Source organism: Poecilia formosa, unplaced genomic scaffold (genome assembly GCF_000485575.1).
Source record: "Poecilia formosa unplaced genomic scaffold, Poecilia_formosa-5.1.2 Scaffold82, whole genome shotgun sequence".
NCBI lineage: Eukaryota > Metazoa > Chordata > Actinopteri > Cyprinodontiformes > Poeciliidae > Poecilia > Poecilia formosa.
The window spans coordinates 500,267-523,698 of record NW_006800021.1 but is presented as its reverse complement, the minus strand read 5'-3'; the positions used below and the strand labels follow the sequence as shown (position 1 = coordinate 523,698).

Genomic DNA, 23,432 nt, shown 5'->3' with positions numbered 1-23,432 from the left:
TATTTACTCTACTGCATGGCATGATAATTTTGCTTCAACCAGGATTATGACAACGAAATAAGAAACAAATGCTTTATTTCAGTACACTTGGCCAGAAGATGTCGCTGTTTGCATGCTGATGTAAGATGAGCTACATTGCTGAATTGTATAATTAAAACATACTGAAATCTGTTATTTGTATGAAAAAGGTCTTGGGTTTTTAAACAAATAAATCATCCTTAAGCCTTCATACTTTATCATATTTAGGCACAAATAACACCAATGAATTTAATCACCTACAGTTGCAGTCAGAAGTTTACATAAAATCATCATAAAAATTAGAGTAGACGTGAAACTGTAGTTTCAAAATGTCCAAAAAAGAGAGAAAATCTTCAAATATTCACTTTCCCATGATGTATTTTTTTAGAATGTGATTGAATAAGCTATATTCCATGTATACTAGCTGTAAATTCATTATTCAACAACACAGGATGCCATAAATACCATAACATTTCTGAAATACCCAAGTGCTGTCAAAGTAATCACTAATGGAGTGGGTTACCTTCATCTATAATATGCTGTTCTGTCCTCAAACTTTGGTAATTTGACTTCAAAAGATCCAATCTGAAATCTGAAAGAGTGTATTTTTTGTTGGTAATATAAATTTAGAGGTAGAAAGTTTGACTTCAACAAGATTAGACAGCATCACGAGGTCTTTATGGTTGCCTGGACAATAACAGATTAGACATTGTCAAGCATCCCAGCAAGCGTGTTCTGTGACATGTGGATAAAACGTTTTTATTCATAAAAATGTACTTGTCCTTTGACGATTTATTTAACTTAGCACAATTTGAAAAAAAAAAAGCTATTTGAATTTAACTCAAGGGCAGAGAATTCATGTCGGTGATGTATATGAGACAGACGGCGTCTAGCTGAAGAAAAAGTGCACAGAAGTCTTTCTACTCTTGGTGATGCAACGAGGGCAGAGCAGCTGCAGCAGAGTGGCTGATGGAGGGGGAAAGGGGTTGCAGAAAGGCACAGAGTGGGTTTCCTCTAGCTTGTCTTCACGCCTGGAGGTTGAACTGGAAAGAATTGGTGCTCCATTTGCTCGTGTCAACGTCGAGCATTGTGCGCTCTGTGAAGGTGACATTCCCCTCTGCATCTATCAGGATTATTGTGTTGGTCCTGAATGGGGAAAAAAACAACAACAACAAAAAAAAATAAACAGAAACAACATTGGTAAATCTTGAACACCTGATAGTAAGAGGGGTATTTCAGAAAAAAAACACATTCACTGATTGAATTGTTGGTTGATATGTAGCATATATTTGAATTTGTGCAACAAACAACAAAACAAAAACAAAAAAAATGAAAACCTGAATGGCCATTCAATTTGATAAATATTTACACAGGCCATCATTCAATAAATATATAAAAATACAAAATCTCCACTAGGAGAGCCATATTTTAGATAAAGTACAAAGAATGGGAGGAGAAGAAGCAGATTGTTTATCCTGCAAAATAACAGTAGGGGGATGTCTTTCAGACTCATCAAGGACAGTACAGACAAAGGGAGCTGAGGAGACAAGTAGTCTAGGCTATCTTGTAAACCACGTACAAAGAATGGGGGGAGAGGACGCAGATTGGGTAGACCACTAAAGAGCAGGAGATGGGTGTCTTTATGGCTGAGTACAAGCAATTGGAGCTAAGATAGCAAGTCGTTCAGACCACTAGGACAACCATCTTTTAGACCAAGTACAAAGAATGGGGGGAGAAGAAGTAGATTGCTTATCTTGCTAAATAACAGTAGGGGCAGTGATAAAGAATTATTGCCCTGTACAAAAATACAGAAAAAGACAGGACAAAAACAGAGCAAACAGGGAAAAATGGGCAGGGAGGGAGCAGAGGAAAAAAGCGTCTGCCTTCACTGAGAGCAAGAGAAGCTTTTTTAAGGGTTTATGACTGTTATTATTAAGTGTCATTCGGTAAATAATGACACTGATAATGCAAAGGTGCTCTAAATGTTGCATGAAAAGTTCATTAAAAGTGCCAACTTTCCATTAAACGTGTCATTATTTACCGAATGACACTTCACGACTCAAAAACATTCATTAAAGACTCCTTCATGTTCACAACAGGTGATATGTCATGTTCATGACAGTGTCATGTCAGTTTTATATGCCTTCACCCTTTCAAACAAAGTGTTACCAAAAACACAAAACCGTCTGATTCATCATTTTTGAAAAATTTGGAACAATTGCTTTTCTCTACACAAGAACAGGATGTGGGTCAGTTTTCCTTCATAAATGCTGCCTGTGACCAATTCAGTGCTTGTCCTGGTCAGGTAAATTTGTACTGTTCTTGACTTGCAGGTGTGAGCTGCCCAAAATTACTCTGAAGGCCAGAAACGGCCCCTGCGCCGCAATTTGAGCACCCCTGACCTGAAAAATCTTCTGGTAGTCTTCCTGTCGCAGCAGGGTGGCGGGAGGAACAAACGGAAAGATTTGTCGAGGTTGGGAGCCACTGACCTTGTGCCATAATGAGGAGAGCGGACGCATACAGCTGACATTGCCTGGACCACGGACTTGTTGTATCCTTCACCCAGCTGCTCTTGAAGTGGGTCAGGTGTGTTCCTGTACAGGAAAGCAAGAACAAAGAAAAGAAAAATCTCTTCGTAAATATGCCTTATGTGCATTCAATTGGTAATTTTTTTTCTGCCACATTTATAAAAGTTGGGACATTTAAAAAAAAAAAATCTCTGAAACCTGTTTTTTAAGTGTCAGATTGAGAAAAAAAAAATCACAACAGAGCATGTTTTTCCATGTTTTCGCGTGGGTGTTAGTCTCTCACAGCTCCTCGTTGTTAAGGACGTGGAGCAGCTCTTGGACCAATCCGTCGCCGGACAGAGACTGGTCGCCGACGACTTTGGTAAAGTGCTGCTTGCCTTTCAGAAGTTTCTTCCACGGAGTATCCAGGAGCGAATTGCTTAAGCCGTAGATCCCTGCTGAGGAGAGACAACGTGAACGATACAAAGATGCGTCTACACCATCTCTGCTGGGTGTCCTTTTGGCCTGAGCTTCAACAAACAACGCAATCTGAGAGCAACGCCGACAGAAAATGTCAGGCAAACATGGACGGGCCAGAGGCCCGGAGGAAAGGTGGATGGGGAATGAACGGTTTCTACAGCAACCATAATAAAAACACAGACCTGGATTCAGACGGATGGGTTCAGAGCTGCCTCTGTTTCCATAGTAACACACAGTGTCTTGTTTGGCTCTAGATGGGACACAACATCATAGAAAATTAGACATCAGACAATTACATACATCTATGCCCAGGTGAGAATGCAGTGGCAAGAGTAGTAATGCATCTGTGCTGATAAAATAAACAAGTACAGCAAATATGACTCAATAGGGAAAAAAGGGCACATGTTTCACTACATACCAGTCTCAGATTATTGGAATTAATACATTTACATCACTTCTGCAAACTGTTTGTATTGGAAACTAGAAAAAGAAGACACAGAAGGGACTGCGGGATTGAACATTGTGCTGAACCGCACGGGAAAACGACGGCTTTCATTATATAATCCAAGCTGCAGAGAGCATTTAACTATAGTTCCACATCTCCTTTCAAACCGGTTCGTTGCGGTGAGTTAATTCATTCTGAGAAATCTATCCAACATCAAGGGCATCTGTCACAGATTTAGTACAGCAGGGAGAATCATAAATTATGACCAGATGCTTTGAACTGGAAGGCCAGTGAACGTTTTGATGTCAGTTTTATGTCAGCCGTAGCAGTGGCATCAGTCAATCTGAAATGTGGTGCAATACTGCTCCAACATCGAACTCGGACGCTGTTCAGAGAAGAGCTGGATACTCTTGCCGGGTTTGTGGCCGTAAAATGGACAGCGTCATGTTTTAGAGTCATGAAACCTACAAATATTGAAACCATGAAACGTAAATCATATTCAGCACTTAGTAGTTTTAAAAACTCTTAGGTGCGGTATTTGTATCCGTGACAATTAGTAGCATTACTGGGTTTTTTCTTTGTGTATGAGCCAAATGAAGTAGAGAAGATTTTACAGCAGGTGGCAGTGTTTAGCTGTTAGCGGTTAAATGCTGCTAAATTCCAGTAATGCAAGCAAAACACAGGCTGATTATGTGGGGAAAAAACTGAGACCTGCATAATCAGCGCCAAGCTCCCTGATACAAAGCAGGCAATTCCAGCTTTTATTAATTTAGAGCAGTGCGCCGCAGCAAAGGGAAAATAATGCAACAAAAAACCCAGTGAAGAACATCTTCAATTTTCTCATCCTCTGTCGGCTATGTTATGCATAGACCTGTTGCTGTATCTACGGACTGACGAGAGCCCCACTAGTTCTCGCCTGTGAATTGTCTAGATGCCGTAGTATTAACAATTAGTAGCAAAGCACTGTGTCTGTTTTTCTTAAATATAATATAATATAAATATTTAAGATTTAGAGCATTACGTTGACAACTTGACAGCTAAAATCATTGGTAGTCATTGTTAGGAAGCAGTTTTTTGCCATCCAGCAGGGAGCTGGGTGGCGCGATCTCACCCATGACGTGTCTATGGAAAATTAGCAATAAATTACATTAAATATTGTCAGATAAGACTCTAATGGAATACTCTAAATCATTAACAAATATCCAAACGTGCTTAAGGAGGGTACGGACTGACACATGCCAGGTAAGACAAGTCCTGGTGCAGACAGTTCCCTTTTTGTACCACAAAAACTCTGAGCACAAACAAGACCAAAACTGTTAAAAAGTACGAAACTGAGAAGGGAGCAAAAAAAAAAAAAAAACAGCAACAAAAAAACCCAACCCAGACATACGCTTTAATATCAGCAAAACCACACTACACTGAGGATAAAAAAAAAACACAAGGGTAGTCTGACAAAAACAAATCTAACACTTTTGAGCAGAGCATGTTCTAGAGGCAGGGAAATATGTGTTAAAGAAGGAAACACCAGACACACAGAGCAATCCTCTAAGCTGCCAGCTGACATTACGAAATCCTTCCGACAACAGCAATTCCACGTCCTTAATATTGTTTCTTGTACCCAGAGCCAGCTAAACATCATAAATAAACAACAACACTGTCTGCGTCCCTATGGTGACAGTCAGCACAGCGGCAGTAGACGGTGTTGACAGGAGTGATAACAGACACTGCTCCTACCAAGCTCTGATGCTAGCCATTCAATAAAAAAAAAAAGAAAGAAAGAAAGCAGATGGTAGTGTAATCTTTAGGGAAATAAAATAATTAGTAAGGCACAGTAATCAAGCACAGAGCATGAAATATTAGTTTTGTTCTTGGTATTGTGGCCTGAACTAAAGACCCTCATGTCGGTGATGTGGATCAAATTGACCATGGAGGAAGCAGGTGGAGGATTTTGTGGAGAAAGAGAGAGACAGAGAAGAAGAGAGAGAGTGGCCATTTCTGCTTTATGAAAGTAGCTGGAATATTGAGGTTCCCATCAGCAGGGCTGTGGGTTGATTTGGGCAGAGATGAGGGAACAGCAGGAGATCAGAGCCACTGGGCATAAAAAGAGAGACGGCAAAGAGGAAAGAGGGTTTTTTTCTTTAAAAAAAAAAAATAGCAGAAGAAGCTTTTTTTTAAGATCTCAGGCAGAGAGGTAATCAGTATGCTGGCTGGGAGCGGTTCAAATGAAGAGCCCTCTATGTTGGCGCTGTAGAGCAACTTCCCCATCGCCAGCTGTGGTGCAGTTGCCTGGAAATGCCTGGATGAGCTTCCAGCATAGGCGATGGCGGGTCAGGCTTTTAGGCAACAACAACAAGCACTCTGAAAACTCATCGCCCAGAATTTTAAGTGCACCCATAAATATGGATGCACAGTAAAAGCCACGGATAGGGGGAACATATCCATCAAAGAGTAATCTTCTGGACGATCAAAGTCCAGACCAAAATCTAGTGGAGAGTCTAGGCTTGAAAAATGATGTCCAAAGACGTTCTCCGCTCAATCTGACTTTCTTTTACAAAGACAAATCGGTAAATATACCAGTCTGTGTGAAAGACTTGCTGCTGTAATTGTGGTAAAAAATAAATAAGTAAATAAACATTTTTGGCCAAGTATTAAGTGGAGGGGGGTGAAAACAAATGCATGCCACACTTTTGAGGTTTTCATTTTAAAAAATGAAAACAAAAAATTATCTTCATCCTTTTATTTATCTGTTTGCAAACCACTATGGCTTCACATTAACTTCATCTACTGCTGTAATTCAGCCAGGCTTTTCAGAATTATGTTTAGAAAGTTTTTTAATCTGTAATTTCTGGAATCTGTTGACGTACCATAAATCTGTATGAAATGCAGCGGTTGCCCACGGCAAAAGCAATTAAATGAACCAATCATATTTTCCCTCTGGTTCTGTTCTGTGGTAGCTTATGAATAAGAATATCTAAAGAAACATAATGATTGGATAAAAAAAAATCCCTTTTGCAGAAAGATAAACAGGAAGATTAAAGGCCCACTTTGATTTCTCTTCATCCAATAATGACCTCAGTATAAGCTTTTAAGATTTTCTGTTTGATTTTCTAAATGTTCTCTTCTTCATATTCGTCGTGCTTTTTTTTTTCCTCCACCACTAATTTCCTTTTTATTTGAAGTCACTCAGAGGATGTAAAAAATATTCTGTGATCCAAGATTACTTTTATTCTGGACAAAGCAAAGCTTTCTTTGTTTCTCTAAAAAAAATTGAGAACCACTAATGTATTATTTTAAAAATAATCATAGTAGATGTTCCTTTAAAACCACTAGAGTTTATCTAACCCTGCTACTTTGTAATGTGTGTTATTGGCAGCGTCTCAATGTTTCTTTCTAAGCTCAAGCAAAGTCCTGCCAAGCATCACAACTCATGCTTTTAGGCAAAAAGGTTTGGCTAATTTCTGAAGTTATGATTCTGACTAAGCTGGAAGCAGGTACATTTCTCAGTAGGTGAACATAGAATAGAATAATCCTTTATTGTTTCGCTGTGGGGGAAATTCAGGTGCAACAGCAACATTGAGGCATATAGATGGAGCAAAAGGTGCTAAAATTATATTTAAAAAATATATGGGACATACAGTACTGTAAGGACAAGCTTGTATATTTCAGCCTCTATATTGTGGGGTTTAAAACCCACTGTAAGGTACCCAGTGCTAAAATGAATCACAAAATCAACCAGTTATATGTTAGAAATTATTATTCAAAACATTAATAAGTAGATCGCAATGCCAAAACAAATCAGTAAAGATAAATAATCCATTACAAAAGAAGGCAACACCTTGACCTAATCCTCAGCTTCATTTGGAGTAAAGCTGCTCCTGACAAATGAGTGAGAAATCCTCTAATTACAATATAAAGCAGTGGCCGTCTCCATCCACCCGATGTGTTATTGATTGGGGAAGAAGCAGCCTATTTCTTCAGCGCTGCGGGACACACTGCAGCCGAGAGGAAATGAATTGCTAATGCCGGTGTTTATTTAGAAGATGAAGGCTTTCTTTCTCTGTGTTTCCTCTCTGTCCGCAGTGAAAGCAGTTTTTGGTATTGTTTTCTTTTTTCATGTTTTAAACAAAAAGAGAAATGTGTTCTTAACTTAGCTCCTATTCGTGCAAATATGTAAAAAAAAATATAGGAAATGTGAAACAATCGGACGCTTTTTGTTGTGTCGGAGCTTTTGCTTCAGAAAAGAGACGAGTTACAGTAGGCGACGATCCCGCCTGGTGGAATCGCAGAAATGTTGATAAAACAAAGCAATGAAAGGGAAGCACAAGCTAAAAAAATAAATAAATAAAAGAAAACGACACTGGTTCAAGATCCAGCTAGAGGCCATGTTAGCAGGATACACACCTCCTGACACCAAAAATACCACCCCTCACACCTTTCTTCCCCTGCAGGAATTCATTTGGGTGTGTTTGAACCCAACTTCCAACCTCTCCCTGGCAGGCAGCGATGCAGGTTTCCATGTCAGCTGCCTTCAGGGACTTCCTGTTTTGCTAGCATCTTAGCCTCCACTGAACCCATTTTGAATTCTCTTTCCTAAGAAGGTCACTGGGATTCAGTAACTTCAGGCTGGTGAAGACAAAATAAGACAGCCCTATATTTTCAGTGCAGTTCAGCATCACTTCCTTTTTCTTTGTGCTTAAAATTGCTCATATCGAGAAGCAGTTTTTACAGCTACTATTAGATGTGCCAACAAAACACGGCCTAAGAATAAAAAGCTGATTGTTTAGTTAGATATTACAATGTAACAATGCATTTAAAGAGTTCTTGTTCTTCATGAATATAGAAGATGCATATAATTGCGTAGAAGACGATAACTGTTCTATTTTCCCATTTTAAACATGCTTACACATAGGCCTGTCGCAATAAGTAATAAACCAATTAATTGCGTGATAAATTAAAATAAACTCAATAATTTCTATTTGAATGATTTATTGTTTTTCTCTTTTCTTTTTCTTTCTACTAAAAACTGATTGACAAAAGTCTTCAGTCTGGTGTTTTGGTTTCAACTAGCCCTTTTTTTGAAGGACAATTTTGTTCACAGAGACTTTTTAATTATTTTATTTGTCGTTTCTGTTGTTTTGTTTGATTTATTTTGGATATTCAAAATGTCTTCTAGTTCCAGTGATAAGTTAGAATTAAAGGTTTATTGATCTTTCAGAATGTGGTCTTACATTATTATGCCATTTCCATTATATTACTTGAAAATGGTCTCAAAACATCAATATCATCATGTAATCGCAATAACTTATCGTCCAGCAAAGTTTATCACGAGAGGCCTCCTAACACATAGTGGTGGAGGGCAAATAAAACAAAGGCATAAGTCAGAACACCTTTCACTCACTTGAACTCAGCTGTGATGAGATTGAAGCCGTTGTACATGTGACCGTCTGCAGACACCTTCTTCAGGTAGGAGTAGCTGTCTACATCCTTATCCACCAGGTAGTTCGATACAAGGAACCCTGTAGATCGGAAAACGGGGAAACGGTGAACATCGCTGGCATGTGGGACAGGTGGCGGTCCAGATGTGATCAGATGTGGTGACCCGAACGTGGCAGGCTCACCTCTTCCTTGTGCGTTAGGGTTAGGATGTCCTTCCATGTAGTTTGTGATGGCGGCCAGGTGGCCCCTCTTGCTGATTCCCAGCCATGATCCACCTTCCTTGCCATACTCTAGGTCCAAACCTGGTAAAGAGAAATTGGTGCAATGCTTAATCTATCAGTCCCTCCAGAATTAAAAAGACAAAACAAAACAAAAAAAACATTTTGTGTGATTTTTTTGCAATCAAAATCATCGATTTTGTGCTGCAGTTTTAGAAATATTTGCGAGGAGTTTGGCGATACTTTCAACCCATCCCGAAATCTACATGTAGAAGAAAGAAAATGAGAAACAAAGTAACAACTAAACAGCTCAATTTTTGCGACTTGCCATTTCGATCGTGGATGATAACTTGACATGAAGTTAGGCAGCAGTATAGTAGAAGGAAGAAATACTGCCACCTGCAGGTGGGAGTTAGCAGTCACTTAAGCCGAATGTTTTTGATCATTTTTGCAGAAAATTTGCAATAATCTCACAATTGTGCGGAAAAAAATGCAGGGATCTGTTGATTTTACGTAAATTTCTGCAAAATTACGAAAAACTGGAGAGACTGATCTGTACTGATCCAGAAAGGCATTCCTCAAATTATTTTGCATTCTGGGATGTCATGACCTCAAATTTCAATGTATTATATTTGTACTTTATGTGATAGACCAAAACAATGTAGCCTCTAACGGTGAAGTGGAAGGAAAATCTAAAACAAAAACAAAAAATGAGGTGAATTTGTTTTCATCCCACTTTAACCTGATTCCCCTAAATTAAATTTGCTGCAACCGTCTTTGGAAGGTCACCTAATGAGTAAGTGGTGAACTCTGTTTACTAAGCGTTGGTATGTAGTTTAATGTAACTATAAGGTAAGGTAGTTTTATTCATATAGCACATTCTCAGCAGCCAGCAGGGACACTCATCTTCTTTTATTGCTGTCTATCAGAAAAATCTCTCACAGTTTTAATGATTCATTTGTTTATATCTGTAGATCATGAGGGCAGTATGAAATCTGCCTTGAGATTTGCAGTGTTTGCTATGAGAACTGGGGAATTAAAAATAGTTTTCTTTCATTGACTAAAAATTGAGTTTAGTTCTGGGTTTTTGGTTTGCATTTGCAGTTGAAGTTTTACATTTATTTAGCTTGTTTAAGAATAACATTGAAGGCTCAATGATTTTTGTTTTTCTGGATTCTAAGTTCATTCTAAGTCCTTTTCTGGATTTCAATAATAGGAGTTTCTCTGTATAATAATCTAAAAAGTAACCTAAGAAGTGTAATATTCATCTAGATAGTGAGAAAGCTACAGTTTCTAAAAAAAATAAGCTAAAGAGTGACTAATAAACTAGAGTCTCTGGATTCCAAGTTTGTTCTAATTCCTTTTCTGGGTTAAAAGTGAGTACTCCACAGTTTCTAAAAACTAACTGATAAGTAGGGTGAAAAGACTACATTGGGTAGGATATGCCACATATGGCAAGACAAAAACAATGACATGCTGGGAAAGGCGTTGAGATCAGGAGTGTTTGTCTGTAACTATGAGGTGTTTGCAGATCAGTCCATGTCTCTCACAGCCTGTTCTCCCAAATAAAGTCTCTGATAAAGGTGGAATAATCAAGAGCGAGTCCTTGAGAGTTCAGCCACAAGATTCCCAGGGTGACTTCGGGAGGGTGAGGAGATGGGAAGGAACAGTTTGTCTACATAAACTCCAGGAGATTTGAGATAGCCAGAAGGCCACAAGGAGCCAGATTCAGAATAACAGATTCTCTTTAGATCGGGCAGACTTCAAATTTCTGTCTGTCCCAGAGTCTTTAACTGGTTTGTCTCTTGTAGTTCATCCCAATCATCCAAATTAGTTTGGCCGTTCCACTGAACCAAAGCTAGCCTCTTCTCCAAGATCGATTTCACCCTGTTAGTGGGTTTTGAGTCCTCAGCTGGGCTGCGAGTCTCAGCAAGCGCCACATCACAGTTTGAGTGTTCATGAGAGTGGCCAAATCCGTCACAAATTTTTCGATAAGCCAGGTATCCACAAACTCCAAACAGCAGAAATCCTGTTATCATGAATCCAAATAAATCCAGGGTGAATCCATCCCGTCGGGTGAGTCCCCGCAGGACAGGAGGGCTCTCCTGTCCCTAGTCTTCTTGTCTTCTTGTTCAGAAAATTTGATCTATTGCCTTGAGAGACGGGTTGACCAGATCCAAAATTTGTAGATTTGGAGGATGTGCTCCAAATCTACAAAGGCTCCAAGAAAAGCAACACAGAAACAGAGCAAGCAGGGTGAGAATGGGTAGGGAGAGGAGCAGAGGAAAAAAGTGTCTGCCTTCACTGAGAGCTAGACAGAAAAAAGTACATATAAATATAAATAGACTGTGAACTGTTAAAAACTTTGACAAATACCTTTTATTAAAATCAATACCATAAATTTTCTGTTTTATTTTACTGAACTAATAAATAATGTTGTACTGAAGTACAGATTATCCAGCATAACATAACATTTTCAAAAGTATTTTAATTATGTCTTATATACTGTATGTTTGTATGTATAGTACGGACCATTAAATATCAAAAATTATTATTGACATAATTAATTTTTTTTTACATAGGACGGAAAAATTCAACGTGTTGCGTCGCGTTAAATGAAACAGAGTCGGCCCATCCATTAATTAGCTGCTTTCTTTCTGGATTCCTCTCACTCACATTGTCCTATTAAAAGGTGAGTACGTCAGCAGCGCTTCCCGGTGATCAATTAGGACAGGTCCTCTCCACCGAGAGCTAAATGCTCCGATTCCTCTGTGGGGGGGGTAGATAGCTGCACAGATCCCTCGGGGAGCTATTGCTTACTTCCCTTCATGGTCTGTCTCCTTCAGGGTCTTGCTGTTCCCCCCCGCGCCGTCCCCCTCCTCCCCTCGCGCCAGGCTTACAGATATAAGGCAGGGCCATTTATTCCTGTCACATCGCATAAAAACAGCCATCAATTACGGACCCGCTGGTGGAGTCCTGACCCCTCTATTAAAGTGGTGAGAGGAGATTGATGAACAACGAGGTTATGTCTGTGTTTCCTTCTTACGCGGGAAGAAAATAGCGAGAAAATAAAAAAAACAGCAAATGATTGATTTCCTCTGTTTGGCTAAAATGTGCACCGGGCACCTGTAAAATTGGATATGGTAGTTCAGCTGACTGTGGGTCGAGTTGTTCTGTGGCGGATTATTAGAAAGTCTAAATTGGGAAGTGAAGAAGTAATTCCACCTTGATTACTGAAAAGCCAGTTAGCAAAGAATGTAAAAGGCAGTCAGGCAGTGATATATCTCTAAAAAGTCAACTTACCACTGAGGATTTCACCGTTGGTGCCCCAGAAGTCGGCAGCTTTGGACGGTCTGTTGTAAAACTCATCTCTATTTGCAGCCAAAATTAGCCTGAGGAGATTGACAGAGAGGCCAGAGAAGTTCTTTTTTTAGATTTGGTCAAACAACACAAAGCCACTGAGCCTTCGGGTGACAGGTGAGTTTTTCCAACTGGTTTGTAAAGGCACCGAAATAAATCACAGAATTCATTTTCACACTGAAAGTTTTCAACTATGCAAAATGAGTAATTAATGCTTCTTATTTCAATGAAAAACCGATTGATTTCCCTTAAACCTCCCGCGTACTTAGTGCGGTGCTCAGGAGGAGCGTGGCAGATGTCAGACCATTAGTTCCCGAAACTTGTGAAAACTTACACGTTGTCAGTGCGACCTCGCTGGACCGTGCAGAGGGTAAAAAAACTTATGGGATCCAAATCACCCCGACTCTTGAGACCACACAAGAGTGAAAATGGTGCCACATTTGTAGGGATGCCACTTTTATGCATTGAGGATCTGTTGTGCCCAAATCCTCTCTGCCAAAGCCAAACATCTTATTCTGCCACTCACTTGTGTTTGGTGTCTCTTATTGGATTGAATGATTAATGTTCAAAAACACAAGACACATTAGCAGGGAAACAATTTATTCCCTTCAACAAGGAGGTCAGTACTGCGTGGAAGAACTAGAACTAGAGCTTGGTACATCCTGCCCCATTTTTGACTGTCTGGTGACCCATCCAGTTGATGCTGCATATGCTCTCCTGCCATGATTGATAAAACAATTTGGACCTCAAACCACAGAATTATCGATTTGAAGCTTGCCATCTCGCCACCTACTATGGTGTTGTTGTGGGATTGAAAATGCTGGTGGCGATGTTGTCGTTCCAGGAGTTTACACCGATGAAAGCAGTCTGCTGTAAACCAAATCGCTTGAGAGCGACACCTGGCTAGGTCTGGATTGCACCACCCCTCAGGTTGCAAAAAACAGGGAGGAACACCACATGATCTGCAATTGGAGACAAATCTGGTCGGGGCTGACTGGAAAAGAACCCAGTCAGCCTGTGGAGAAAGGGCTTAAGAGTGGAAAAATGGGATTGCTGCTGGTTGCAGAATATGACCTTGACACATTTTCAACTCGTAAAGACAATAAGCCTCATTTTCCCATTGAGCTAGATTCCACTCCACACCATCACGCAGGAAGAGAAGATTTCTCAAGCTTGAATGCAACACCATTTAAGGAAAGATAAGTAAGATTTCCAACAGCAATATTTATCATCGTTAAGACAACTAAAAAATTTAACCAAACTCAAAATTTCCTACGTTTTTTTGGCAAGGTTTAAAACAAAGCCAGAATGATTTTTGGAGAAGTGGTCATAATATTTATTAAAAATTTTACCATTTAAATACGAAAGTCAGAGTTTTATATGCACATAAATGTACTCTCCAAAATTCAAAGACTCAGCACACAAAGAGAGCTACTGAAATAGAGAAACACGAAAATAAGGGAGTGAAAGTGATGAAAACAAAAATAACCAGACACATTACTTAAAGTTCCACTTGTGTAAATAACCAATCCTGATGCTTTCCCTATTCTGCTGTGTCAATTGGGTTTTATTGACACATCATGACTGCAACACAATTATAACCTCAAATGGGACTGACGGGGTGTGTCTGTAGGTTAATCCCAGAACTGAACTTTGACCTGGGTTACTCAGTTTCTCAGAGAGAAACGTTGCCATTATGTTTATGTCTTTAACTTTTTATCTGATGCTGCTACAGCCTATGAACTATCATAACATTATAAATATGAATCTGCTAAGCTCTACTAGTAAACTGAAACAACGTTAGAGCTTCTGTCGGCTTTGTTACTTGTCATGCTCAACAGCCAGGCTAAGTACCAGTAGCAACACAAGCCAATAACAAAGCATCTCTCTGCTTTGTAAATTCAATACGACAACATGCTCAGCATAACAAAGCGACAAATAAACAGTTTATCACTGAAGCTTTTGCAATATTTTAAATATTATGGCAGCAGATTTGGCCACTTCTGCTTCAGAATTTACGATATCTTGCCGTTTATTTTTTGCAGCTCTTAAACATTTTATTAATCGTAAAATAGCAAAACTCCAACTCCTGACTGCTGTTTAAAAATGGCTATCATTAAAGTTTTTATACACTTGTATACACTAAGGTGATACATGAACCACTGGTGTTGCTGAAAACTAATTATACTAATTACAACTGTGCTATCTGCTGTGATTTTCTTCTACAGAAATGAACATTTTACCTTTAAGCTATATTTCTGTCATCATTTATTTGTGTACAAAAGTGCATTTTATAGGATCTTATTAACATAATATCACAATTCTGCAAAGCACACGGACTTAAACTAACAATAAAATGTATTGATTTAAACGCCATCTGTATGTTTCCCCCAAGCTTGGCCGTGGTCCACCAATTATTCTTTCAAGATGGCCGCCAAAACACAAGACTAAACTGTCCTCTTGGGGTGTTTCAAAGGCTAATGACAGCCTCCTGCAACCCGCACTATGTGAGTCACCAGTGTTAACTGGAAACAAAGCAAACACTAATGATGCTACACCGGGCTCAGCATCTGCTGCTGGATCCTAAGGGGGAGATCCCATGCAAGCGTCTCGATCTCCAGTGTCAGGCAGCCGGCTGTATCGTGTTGAAGGCATGCTGGGAAGCGGAGAAGGATCAAAGCAAAACCAGAACTCAGCTGACATTTATTTCTTTTTTGTTCAGCAAACAGAGGCAGTGAACTCATGTGAAATGTTCCTCACAATTTCTGTCTGCCCTAATGATTCATCTGGTTCACGTGTGAATCCTATGAAATAAACTCTAGAATGTGTTTGTGTTTACAGATAACCCTGAATGTTTGGTTGTTTGTTTGTTTTTTTGCAACGTGGAAAAACATTATTTCAATGTTTAATGGCAAATCTTAGTGAATGGATAGACAATTCAGAGGGTCACCTCGGTGATCTTTTGTGCAAATCTGAAAGGGTGGTTTACTAAACCTATTAGGGTGAAGGTTTAGTAAAGTTGGAGCCGTCCTCCGGGAACAAAAGATGTTTACAAAAAATTAGATCATGAAGAAAAAAAAAAAAACGATGTTGGTGATTGTACAGCAAAACAAATTTTGTGTAGTTTGTGTGTTCACATGAGCAAGACTATTGAAGGTCTGAGTAAAAAGATAAAAAACAGAACCCCAACAACAGACCTCCAGTCATATGGTGGGAAAAACATTACCATTTATGAATCAAGCTCATACCACTGCCATTTAAAACTAATCGCTATGCTAATTGTTTCAAGCAACAATTTATGTGTTTCTGGAAAAACTGCTGAGGAATTCTGCCTTACTCTACTGTCCAACTAGAAGAGCAATGAGGAATACAAATAAGTATTATCTATTTATTGGTTTATTTATTGATCACCTTTGTGGTCTTACTGGCACTTTTTATGATTGAAAGGTTTTGTGGTTTTAACCTCCACTGGTTGAAGTTGTGGAATTTATCCCGAGACCCGCTAGTTAAATATTAATTGCTGGTGTGTTGTTGTAAAATTAACTGCCCTTTGGGACATAAATAGATAGTAGACTAATGCTATGTTATTTCATTTTAGGCAATAAAATTTTCATTTGTTTTTTTTTTTTTAAGTAATTAAATAATTTGCTCATTTGCATCTTTGAATGCATTTGAAGCATTGTACGAAAAAAGGCTAAAGTAGTTAAAAGAAAATTATGCAGAATTAGCATTTTTTATTTGATCAATCAATTAATCGTGAGAATATTCAATTACTAAAATAATCATAAGTCACGGCCCTAATATTTGGCCAACGAATCACTAACCACAGCAAATCAAAGGGGTCAATGCCAATCTCTGGCCGACTGATTGGCGCTTCACTCGTTTTGATTTTTTGTTTATTCAATGACACAAGTCAACAAACGGGGGGGATCAAAATTTTGCTAACTACAGAATGAGACTACAGAACTTATGAGACTACAGAATGTCTCATAAGTTCGGTTGGTCGCCACCAAATGATGGTAAAGGTTCAAGCATCAAGAACAAAAAGTTATTGTGATAAAATAAACTAAAAAAAGCGGTACAAAGGAATGTGGAAGAAAAAAGAACAAACTACAAGGAGAGCTACAGGCTTCCAGTCACAGCAGAGGGGAAATAAACTACATAAATAAATTACCCTGCTTTTTGGCCTAGTCTTTGCTGAATAAATAAGTGTCTGATATGTAGTTTTCCAGTTTTCAGAACTAATTGCAATATTTGTACCTGAAACCAACAAGCAAGCCGAACAAGGACACACCATAATTACATCATTATTGTAAATACGACTCTACTGTGTCTACATATAAACCATAATCACATTACAATCCCCTTCAGCTGCTTAGGGAATAAGTTTTGCTACAAAAACTCACAAAAAGAGGAGAACAATATAAACCAGAAATTATACATCAAGATAGAGAAATAACAGCATGTGGGTAATCACTGAGTCATCTAAGCTGATTAAGAAGCCATCTAACTCCCGCAGAAACATTTCAGTCATTTTGTTTTGTGAATTTAATAATTACACCTGATGAAGTTGGAAATTTGTTTTTAAAACTGCTGAAACCAGAAGTTTACATACACCAAATCAAAAGGCGGGTTCTGCAAACATAAAGCTGGAAAATGTACAAATAGAACCTTATCAGTGCTGCTTGGAGTTTACTGAATAATTGGCTGAAATTGCTGCCTAAAATGTATGGAGTACTAATATTAATTATTACAATAATGTCCCCTATTAGTCTCATATCTCTTATAAGGAAGATCTTTCATGGTTTCTGTCTGCAGGACCAAAAATGACAAGTTGCACATCAAATATGGGTGATGTCCTCAATAAAAGAGCTGATGAGACCCAGAGAAGCCAAACTCAAATCTAAATGTTATTTAAATTTGAGTTTGCCTTGTGTTTGTAGATGCCTTTGGTCAATATCACTGATCTAATCTCTGCTACAACATCTTTACAAATATTTCATCTCAAGTTCAAGCAGAAGAAATACTTCAGAGTGTAACCCCGCCTCATTAATTCCCCATTAACACCAATTTATTGTGGCGTCTCTCTGTGCAATTTGCGTTATTTAAATTATAATTTGCATACGTAAAATGAAAGTAAATGGCACGTACAGTAACTGTATTAACTACAGCACAAAGACCAGAAAAATACTTTTCTCTGCCTCAAGTTGATCAAATAACCCTGAATACATGTTTAAGTGAAAGAGGATTCTTCTCAACAATAACTCAAGTTCAGCTAACTTGCACAAAACCAAAGTTTTAAAAGAAAAAAAAACTGTTTAAAAATATAGCAAAGTAATTACATAAACTCAAGTCCAGCTGTTTTTTTGTTTTTGCCCTGTCCTGGATGACTGAGGACCTTCGCCAGCGTAAACTTGCACTTACCTGTGACTCTTTGACCCTGACTGACTGTCCCTCCCTCTCTCTCTCTCTCTCTCTCTCTCTCTCGCTCGCTCTACGTCCCGCTCTGTTGTCTGTTGCTTTGCCTAACAACACCATGACGAAACAATTTCATAAAAACTTCAGCCATTAGTTTTTTATTTATTTATTTTTTTCAGAAAATGGTATTATTAACTTCCCTTTCAAAGTGCAGCATTTCTTACTTACTTGGCCTTTTTGCTGCACTGAAAAATGATCAGGTGTCATTTCTTCCTTTTTCTGCCATATTTACTGATGCGGTTGGCTAACAGAAAAACACAAACACACACTGCGTGTTACTTGCAGAGCAGCAGAGAGGCAGCAACGACCTACTGTGAGAAGCTGGTGGAAGGAAACCCAAAACATTTGACCACAAGTCATACAGTTTCATGTTCCCACATAGAAAATGCATGTAATCTTTTCTGATATATTCTTTTATTATTGTGGCATTAAGCAAATAATTTTTATGAGTCTAACTGACACAAAAGAGGAAAAGTTTGGTCTGATTTAACTTCTGACAGTGAGAGAAAAAAAACGTGTCATTTCATTCTGTGTATGTAAACTTCTGGTTTCAACTTTACATAATAGACTTCAGATAAATATAGCAGCACACAATACATTTCAACTCTCCCCAGGTCCCACTTAGTACTCATAACACACCTCTGTTGTCCTCTCCTTAGGCAAGGTCAGGGCTGGAGAAGGGCAGAGCAGGACTACGGCCAGGCAGAGAGTTTGCCCTCAACCTCTGGGGGAATATAATGACGTACACCTCCGTATTGCGCCATAGCCCACACTGACTGCTTGTAGCGCGCCAGCCTCTACTTCCAGCTGAAAGGAGTTACCATTTACTGCCGGATAAAGGACATGGAGACCGCAGGAAATAAAAAAATGAAACGGTGAATTGATTAAAAACTGACTGTAAAACAAGGCTACTGCTGGGGAAGTCGGGATTACATTTTAACAATTATTGTGAAGTGATTATCTAATCTCTGAAGTGAAAACCAGGAATGCACCTTCACTTACAATAAGATATTAATATCTGAGATTTCGTATCAGATAATAAATATCTGATCTCACTTCAGAGATCTGTCAGCAACACCATCAACGATGTCAATGTTGCAGCTTTGAGCATTGGCCGATACCAGTATCGACCCAATATGATAATGGCAAAAATTAAACATTCTTGTATTACCGGTACTTATTTTGCAGAGTGGAGTATTAGCGAAGGGTTGATCAAGTGATGTTAGTCAGAGAAAAATAGCCAATAACAGTAGGCATGAGAATAGCTGACCTATGTATTATTAACCAGTGGGTCTGTGTGCAGATTCAATTTCTATTGGGGTGGACTAAATGCTGGAGTCCAGTTCTTCTATCGACAGCGGCTTTACATGCAGGCCGATCTTATCAGATATTAGTTTTTTTTGGCAGATGTCAAGCAAATTTCCGATATTAGTATCGAATTCAGATGCCCATACAATTTAGTGTTAGGATTACAGTATTATAAGTGCCAATGTTCCACTGTCTGGAGAGTACCAAAGTATTTTTATTTTTATATTGAATGTCAGGGGGATAAGAGGCTTCAAAACACATCAGGTAATGGAGTAAAGCAAGTAGATACAGCTCAAAAAGCCGAAAAAAAAAGTACCTTGTCACTTGTTTTTGTTTTGTCTGCCTTTAGTGATTTTGCTGGTTCTCACTCTGGAACCTTCTGGTTGTTTTCTGTGACAATACCTGTTGTCCCCAACTCTGTTGTTTGTGTCTCCCCCCTCAACCTCTGCTACTACTGACAGGAACATCCTTTCTCATTATTTCTGGAAAAGCAGCGGCACCCTCCGACAAGTTGCAATTCTGAGGCCATATGACACACATGTTGTAAGAGCCTCTTATTTACCGTCACTCATTTTTGTCCTGTTCAAGCAGCAGTGCTCCATCGACTGCGTTTGACTGGTTATGAGGCAGGAATACTTGAAACTAACACATTCGATCTTCTTACGCCGTCAGGGCCTCTCATTTCTAAACAAGAGCAAGCCGGCCGAAACGTATCCCAGCTGATCTTCAACTGTTGTTTTCTTCTTTCCTGTTCTGGAGTTGTTCCCGCAAGCGGCCCATTTACCAAGAGTTCGAGCAGCATCCCAATTTATCTGTGTCACAATTATCAAAATATGTCAGTTTCTGTTCTCCACTCTGATGTATCCATGCTGCGACTATAAAAGTGATAATGACACATTTTACGCAAAATCTCCATTTCGTAAGACGTCTGATGCATGACCTGTGTTGTGACATTCTTCCCTCAGCTGTAATTCTGGCGATTCAGCCAGTGTTTACGAAACTCTTACACATCTACTTCACAGCAGGACGAATCAGATCCAATACGCAGAAAAATCATGGAGGACATTTTAAAGTTAATGTCTGTAAATGGTCATGTGAAAAATGCGACCCAGTTAGACTTTACGCCATGATGTTTGTGTAAAACTCAAATGGATCTTATTCCATAATAACAGATATAAACAAAACGCTCTATTATTTATCTTCTAAAACTGGCCGGCTGTTATAGATCGAGAACTGCACCCCAGGGCATTAGAACATAAAACTTCAGCTGGCTTACTTTGTGCTTATTCATAGTTAATGTAGAAAAGCTTTCATTAGAAATGAAAGGGCACATTCTGAACTTGATCGGTCATTATAATCTCTGTAAATGCTCATGTGAAAAATATCAAGGCAGGATCTTCCACATTTGGCTCTTAATGACTCTCACCAAAAAAAGTAAAGAACAAACTTATGTTTGTAAAATATGGATAAATACAGACAAATACATATTTTAGCAGCTTAAAGCTTTGTCATTTTCTTTTTTTGCGGCATAATTACATTGAATTTCTACAACAAAATCACGCTAAAAGTACTAGCAAACATTTTTTGGACCAACTTTTCTTGTCAGTAGGTTTGCATTTTTAAAGAAAATTTTCCACAAAGATCAACACTCCAGAAGAAAATGCATCAACTCTCTTTTTTTGCTGAAGTTTTTCTTTAGTTGAAAAACCTAAAAATGGAAATGAAATGAAATGAAATTAAATATGTCAAAACTTCTAGATTACTAGTCAAAATGCATGCCGTTTTTCAACATGTCTGGTAACGTTTGTGGCTCTAAATGAGTTTTACTGAACTGGAGAGGGGGCAAAAATGGCTCTTTAGATTGTAAAGGTTGCAGACCCCTAAAATCTCTAGATTAACTACTAAAGACAGCTTAGAATGTCCTGGTCTTCGAACTAAAAATCAGTTTAAAGCACTTATTTCCTTAAGTTTGTTTAGGAGGTTTTCACATCAAAGCATGGATGATTTTGCCTTACCTGTAGGCATTTTTGGACGCAGGCCGAGGATCAAACTTTAAGAAGATTATACACATGGATATTCTGAGACCTGGTGACAGGAGTATCACTCAATCCACATCTGTCTTTATTTAAAAGGTATGTCTGAGGCAAAAAGAGAGAATCAGATCAACAGTTTAGTGTTGAAAGGATGTAATATACGACTATTTCAAAGTGCACTAATATCCACCACTGACATTCTGAGTAAAGATAAAGGCATTTTTATGGTGCAAATAAAAAGTACAGTCACACATGACAAAACTTTTGTTTGGTGCATGCCATACGTGCTTCTCCAGCTGTTGAAAGCAAAAGTATTCTTATGGTTTGAACTTTCCCACATTTTGAAACAGTACAACCACACCAACACATCAATGGATTTTGCTGTAATTTTATTAAATAGGTCACCAAGATCAACACATATTAAATTAATTTGACATGAAAATAAAAATAAAAATAATATGTTTTGGAAAACAACCTTTCACTGAAGGCCTTTTAAACAACAAGGAGCTACACTTTTTGCCAAATTGGACAAATAAAACACATTGAGGTTTGCCATAGCCAAATTCCAGGAAGTTTAAGCGGTATGAATACTTTTAGCAAAGCGTTGCACCTAACAAGCTAAAAGGATAAAGGCTGAGACCTTGACTGTATATTCCACTTTATTGTCCACAATATATAAGGAAGTCCAACTGGGTTAGCGAATGGCATTGACACAGACTATTGGTATGCATTTGCCTGAGTTGCTCTTCAACATGAACAAGCATAATTGCGACAATAATCGATAATAAAGGCTACTTTCAACATAACTTAGTTAATAACTAGCTAACATTAGCCTACTAACCAGGTACAGCGAGAACACAGCAAGTGAAGTTCAGCTGCCTACCTGACCAACGTGACACTACAGAACAGACGCGGTTATTTGTTCAGCAGGGTTTCCCAATCGTCTTGAACACCATTTACTGCTAAGAGCTACTATTCAGTATCCATTCACATTCCTTGTTGACAACTAAAAGGAAGCGCTTCCAAAGAGTTGCCTCGATTTGTTCTGTCGATTGAGTCGGGCTTCGCTACACCAACGTTTGTCTGATTCGCCATTGACCCCGCCTTTCTGAGCTTTACAAAATGAACAAAACGAACGCATGTCAAACGGGGCTCAGGGGTTGGATGTAATTCGTGGCTCCGCACCATTTACCCGTCTGCGTGGTAAGAGGGAGTTTTCGCTCCATTTTAAACAGCATTGATAATATCCGTAGCAAGCGGAGAAAGATGTACGTGCAATAACTGAGTTACATAGAAAGGATGATGTTCACATCAATATATTGCTTGGTTTTGCTTGGTATTTGTCAAAGTGACTATGCTTAACACCATTAATTCCAGATAGGGTGTTAATGAGCATGTGAACTTGGTCGGGTTTTTTCCCCTCCACCAATATTTTCCAATTAAATTATCAATATTTATTGACCTAATAATTGATTTGCCTCGCAGTCCGTGGTTGAGAGCAATAACTTTGCGATTCATTCAATCTTGAAACGCCTCCCTTCCACCTAAATCTCACACCGGTTGACGGAAAAGGATTAATACCGACGCATCGGCTTCGTCGACCTTTAGAAATGACACGTTAGTGCGTCTGCCATATTGTGAGTGTCAGGTTAGCCTATAGAAAACAACGAAAGGCGTGCTTAGGTACTTTAATTAAACCAATGTTTACGTCAAAAGCAATTTTTAATAGACAATATACACAATTAAGAATTTACGAATGACGATACGTTGATGGACAAGAAATAATAACAAAAACATTAGGGTGGAACAATGAGCTTACCATGCCACAATAATTTCGTTGTTTTTATGCTAAATAAGCTTCTTTATTTTTCCCATGTTATTTTATATTAAGTTGTATAATAGGGAGAGGTAAGAAAAAAACCTGTACTGTTACTGTTATTATTATTATTATTATTATTATTATTATTATTATTATTATTATTATTATTATTATTATTATTATCACATCCAGTAACTTACAATAAGTGTTCCGATACGACGTCAAATTAAAAGTACCTTTTGAAAATAACAACCTTTAAGCAGGTAAATATACTTTTAATTCAACTCACTTAAAAATGTTTTCTTTTATTGTTCTGATGTAATATTTTAA

The 23,432-nt window shown here is 38.5% G+C and overlaps 1 protein-coding gene across 6 annotated transcripts; it reads right to left on the bottom strand.

Moving 5' to 3' along the window:
- Window positions 1–58: 58 nt before the first annotated feature.
- Window positions 59–22,366, bottom strand: tango2 (transport and golgi organization 2 homolog (Drosophila)). 6 transcript variants are annotated; one of them, XM_016673808.1, is made up of 11 exons: window positions 21,266–21,352; window positions 18,582–18,769; window positions 18,111–18,186; window positions 17,889–17,989; window positions 12,408–12,496; window positions 9,069–9,188; window positions 8,849–8,966; window positions 3,188–3,255; window positions 2,830–2,983; window positions 2,508–2,612; window positions 59–1,164 (listed from the first exon to the last, which is right to left on the bottom strand). In XM_016673808.1, exons 3-11 carry the CDS (start codon window positions 18,147–18,149, stop codon window positions 1,044–1,046), a joined length of 915 nt encoding a protein of 304 aa, XP_016529294.1. In that variant the 5' UTR covers window positions 18,150–18,186; window positions 18,582–18,769; window positions 21,266–21,352; the 3' UTR covers window positions 59–1,043. The 6 variants fall into 6 exon arrangements, with proteins under 6 accessions (XP_016529294.1, XP_016529296.1, XP_016529295.1 ...); XM_016673810.1 differs by having other exon boundaries at window positions 2,830–2,980; XM_016673809.1 differs by lacking the exon at window positions 18,582–18,769 and having other exon boundaries at window positions 21,266–21,289.
- Between the last annotated feature and the right edge of the window lie 1,066 nt (window positions 22,367–23,432).